Raw genomic sequence first — 4344 nt, forward strand, 5'->3', positions numbered from 1 at the left:
ACTCCCCCTCCCCTCCCCTCCCCTCCCCTCCCTATTATTGGTTTTAAGTAAGCAAAAAATTTGAATAGAAGTGCGTGGAGAAAGCCTACAACAAATCAAAAAAATTATAAATAGATTACATAAGGCACTCCTAGTGGAAGAGACAAACACAATTCCCAACTAGTTTCCACCCCTTTTATTGCCAGTGTTACTCTCTTCTACAAATTTATCCAAGAAGATCGTATTTGTGGGTTTGGGGTTTAGTTGCTTATTTTGGAACTGAAAATTCCATCTTCCTTTTTAGACATTTTGAGGGGTCTGCTTTTGCTTTAGAATTTCAAGAAATATTTGTAATGAAACTTTTTTTTTTTTTTTTTGACTTTTATGCTTTCAGGATGAGTTGCTCAAAATTCTGGGTGAGAAACATCGCTTGTATGATTTTCTAAACTCATTATCTGTGAAGTGTTCCTATTTACTTTTCAACAAGGAACATACAAAGGAAATCCTTCAGGAAGTGGAGATTCAAAAATCTTCTGGCAGCATGCAAGACATAAAATCTTCTATGACTATGTTAGTGGTAAAAACCTATCATGGCTTAATCTTTCAATTTGCATCTGAAGTATAATCTCGGTGATATTTCTGTCTACTCTCTTGTATTATGGCCTTGCAGTTGACCATTCTGACAATTTTGCACATTGTGGTTTTCTGTTTAAGGTATCAGCACAATAATCTGTGCTTATATTTACTTTTGGGTGACTTTTGTTTATAAGTAATGAATGTTTCAAGAGTTTTTGTACAACTAAAACATAATGTTATGAACTTATACTTTCAAATTAAATGATTGTGCTTAGTTATCTGCAAGAACAAGTATTTATACTTCCAATGTGTCCAAGGTTATGCTTAAGCTTACCTAGTTGCCTATACTAGGCTTATTCAAAATGATGTCACGAGCTTTGATTTCTTCAAATTATTTTAATTGATTGTAAGTTTTAGAAGGTTATTGGAAATATTAGTTATTTCAATTGAACTCTTTCCTTTTTGGTATATGGTTGTGGTGGTATCACTTAGTACGTTCTCATGTTCCTCTCCATGGCATTAGCACTTAGTATATCACTTAGTATATCTTATAAGAAAGAAGATGGAGGGGATGCGGGGTTTGATCTATAAGCTGTGTTTTAAAGTTTATGCTTCCACATGGTGTTCCCTCTCTATATAATTTTGTAATTACAACTTCTCTCTATCTTTGCTGATTGGGAGTCTTTTTTTGTTACCTCCTTGGCTTGGTGGTGCTATCTCCCTCCCTTTGTACTCTCCTGGTAATCTTATCACTAAAAAACAAAAGATTGGGTTTTTTGCCATAGTGAGAACTGTTGGAAGTAATGGACAGAGAAAGAACATTCCTTGTAGTATTCTTTTTAACTTCTATTAATTTTTTTTGTTTAGTTCCTTGTATAAAAAGGGCCATTTCACAGTCAATTTCCTTATCTCAGTTCAATGTCCTTTGGGTATTTATAAGGGATACTTAATTGTCTACTTTGTGGATGTATATTTAGAAGATTGACTGAAAATTGAGGCCTCTGAAAATGTGCCATCCTTTGGTTGAATGAAACTAACTTGCTTTTTGAGACAAATTAGATAATTGAGAAGGGATTTGAGATAAAATTGATTTCTTGAGGTTTTTAGCCCTTAAAAGATTATTAGATTTTAGTATTACTTTTATTTATTTTTTACTCATTATTATTATGATGATCCGTGGTCAAATCTTGTATAATCTTTTCCCCTCTAAGATGTCTCAAAGGGATGTCCATCCTGTTGGTCCCTTCTATATAACTCCATGATATGTTATTTGTTTTTCTCTCGTAATAAAGTCATGATTAAAATTCTCCCGGACATTTTTTTTTCAGATTCTTGCACGCTTCAGTCCTGTGTTATTCAGTGGGTTTGAGGAGGAGCTAATCAATTTTCTTAAAGATGACAACGAGATAATTAAAGAAGGAATGCTCCACATTTTAGCCAAAGCTGGTGGTACAATCCGCGAACAATTGGCTGTTTCATCAAGGTATAGCTGAAGAACTTGCTCTGTTTGAACTTGGTTATTGAATATTGTATTACCCATCTTCTTGTTATTTATCTCCAGCTCCATAGACCTTATATTAGAGCGGCTCTGCGTAGAAGGCACTAGAAGACAGGCGAAGTATGCTGTACATGCTTTGGCTGCTATAACAAAAGACGATGGGCTAAAATCACTTTCTGTTCTATACAAGGTTTGTTTCAGCATTTTCATGTACCAACTAAGGAATGTTCTCATGACTTCATGATGGTCCTTGCATAATTCACAACTTCTTAAAAATTGTAGAGGCTTGTGGATATGCTTGAGGAGAAGACCCATTTGCCTGCTGTACTTCAGTCTCTCGGATGTATAGCTCAGACTGCAATGCCTGTTTTTGAAACTAGAGAGAAGGAAATTGAAGAGTTTATTATAAACAAGATTCTCAGATGTGATTCGGTAAGTTTCCATCATTGGGTTTATGTTGTTTCTTGAGTATGATTTGATGCTAATTACATTTATGATTGCTAATGTTTCTATTTCAGAAAGTGGGAGATAATGCGAAAACCTCTTGGGAGAATAGAAGTGAGGCTTGCTTGTTAAAGGTGGATCACTTTGGGTTGTTTCTTTCTTCCTCACTCTATCTCTCTCTCTCTCTCTCTCTCTCACACACACACACACACACGAGCAAACATTTGTGATTGAAAATAATTAACAATTTCCATTAAACATTTCACAACATAAACTTTCGATATTTGATTTTTTTTTTTCTCTCACTATGCCACTCACTTTTCCTGAGAAACAGATATTTTCCATTAAGACCTTGGTCAAGAGCTATTTACCTGTCAAGGATGCTCACCTCCGTCTTGGAATCAATACTCTTCTAGAGATCCTTGGTAACATTCTTGCCCATGGAGAAATATCAAAAGATATCAAATCAAGGTAGTCACACCAATATCAGAATAATTTTTATTCACATTGCAGTCCAGGAGTATCGTGTATAACAAGCACTTATTGTATGAGGCTTTTTTCCTGTTTTACAGTTCAGTTGACAAAGCCCATTTAAGACTTGCATCTGCAAAGGCAATTCTTCGACTATCTAAGCAATGGGATGATAAGATACCAATTAGTACCTTTCACTTAACCTTAAAAACACCTGAGGCAAGTCCACAATAAGTTTGTGCTCTTGAACTGTACATATTTTATCTTTGAACTTCTTGATGTATTTCTGATCTCATACAAGTAGTATTGAAACTTATTCTTGGCATTGTCATACTAAGGAAGTGATTTATTTGTGAATGTAAGATTAATTGGTGCTTTTGCATGTTTTGTTGTCTTGCAGATCACTTTTCCTCAAGCTAGGGAAGTATTCTTGAGCAAAGTTCATCAATACATAAAGGACAGAATGTTGGATGCAAAATATGCATGTGCGTTCTTATTTAACATAAATGGTTCCAATCCATTTGAGTTCGATGAGGTATTTACTCTAGACTTGATTGGAACTGGTTTTTCATTCATCAGAGAAATGCACATCTCATCGCTTCCAATGGCTGGCATTTCAATTATTGTTAATTTCATGTACTATTTGAATTAACAGGAGAAACAAAATCTGGCTGATATTATTCAAATGCATCACCAAGCTAAAGCACAACAACTGTCAGTGCAATCCGAAACCAATTCAACACCAGCCTATCCGGAATATCTAGTGCCATACGTGGTCCATGCTCTTGCTCATCATTCATGCCCAGATGTTGATGAATGCAAGGATGTCGAAGCATATGAACTAGTATATAGGCAAGTTTATCTCACAATATCACCTATATTTATTCTGGGGGTATATATATATATATATATATATATATTAGAAAAGAAAATGTAGAAACATCTGTTAAAAATAGGGAGTAAAAGGTATCCTCTCAAGCCAGACAGGAGGCGATAATTGACTCTTAGAAAGGCTGCACCATCTAGTGACCAAAAGGATAATTTGGTCCAGCATCTCTTGAGAAGAGAGTCTTATATTGGAAGAGTCTATAATTCATTTCAAGTCAAATGACCCATATAAAACAGCAACAACTATCTCATTGCAGAATCTTATGCCAAATAATACCTCAAACCTGAAAATCCTCCAAGAGGTTCTAGAATGTAGATTCAAAGCTTAGCAAAGACAATGTAACTTTTGCAGAGAAGGGGCTAGGGGTACGCTTATATATATGGCAATAGCCTTTTATAACTAAAGGTGTAGTTATCTGTTTTCTCAAACAAAAAAAAACAAAAAAAAAAAAAAAAAAAAAAAAAAAAAAAAAAAAAAAAAAAAAAAA

At 34.6% G+C, this 4344-nt stretch overlaps 1 protein-coding gene across 1 annotated transcript in view; it reads left to right on the forward strand.

Annotated features, from left to right (window-relative positions):
• LOC111434107 (sister chromatid cohesion protein PDS5 homolog A-like) overlaps positions 1–4344 on the forward strand; it is a 24072-nt gene that overhangs the window by 11292 nt on the left and 8436 nt on the right. The window contains exons 12-20 of the mRNA XM_023071417.1: positions 374–556; positions 1884–2038; positions 2117–2243; positions 2336–2485; positions 2572–2631; positions 2832–2968; positions 3070–3187; positions 3369–3503; positions 3624–3820. Of these exons, the coding sequence (XP_022927185.1) occupies positions 374–556; positions 1884–2038; positions 2117–2243; positions 2336–2485; positions 2572–2631; positions 2832–2968; positions 3070–3187; positions 3369–3503; positions 3624–3820 (1262 nt within the window). The remainder of the gene's footprint in view (positions 1–373; positions 557–1883; positions 2039–2116; positions 2244–2335; positions 2486–2571; positions 2632–2831; positions 2969–3069; positions 3188–3368; positions 3504–3623; positions 3821–4344) is intronic.

The sequence above is a fragment of the Cucurbita moschata genome, unplaced genomic scaffold, assembly GCF_002738365.1.
Source record: "Cucurbita moschata cultivar Rifu unplaced genomic scaffold, Cmos_1.0 Cmo_Scf00044, whole genome shotgun sequence".
NCBI lineage: Eukaryota > Viridiplantae > Streptophyta > Magnoliopsida > Cucurbitales > Cucurbitaceae > Cucurbita > Cucurbita moschata.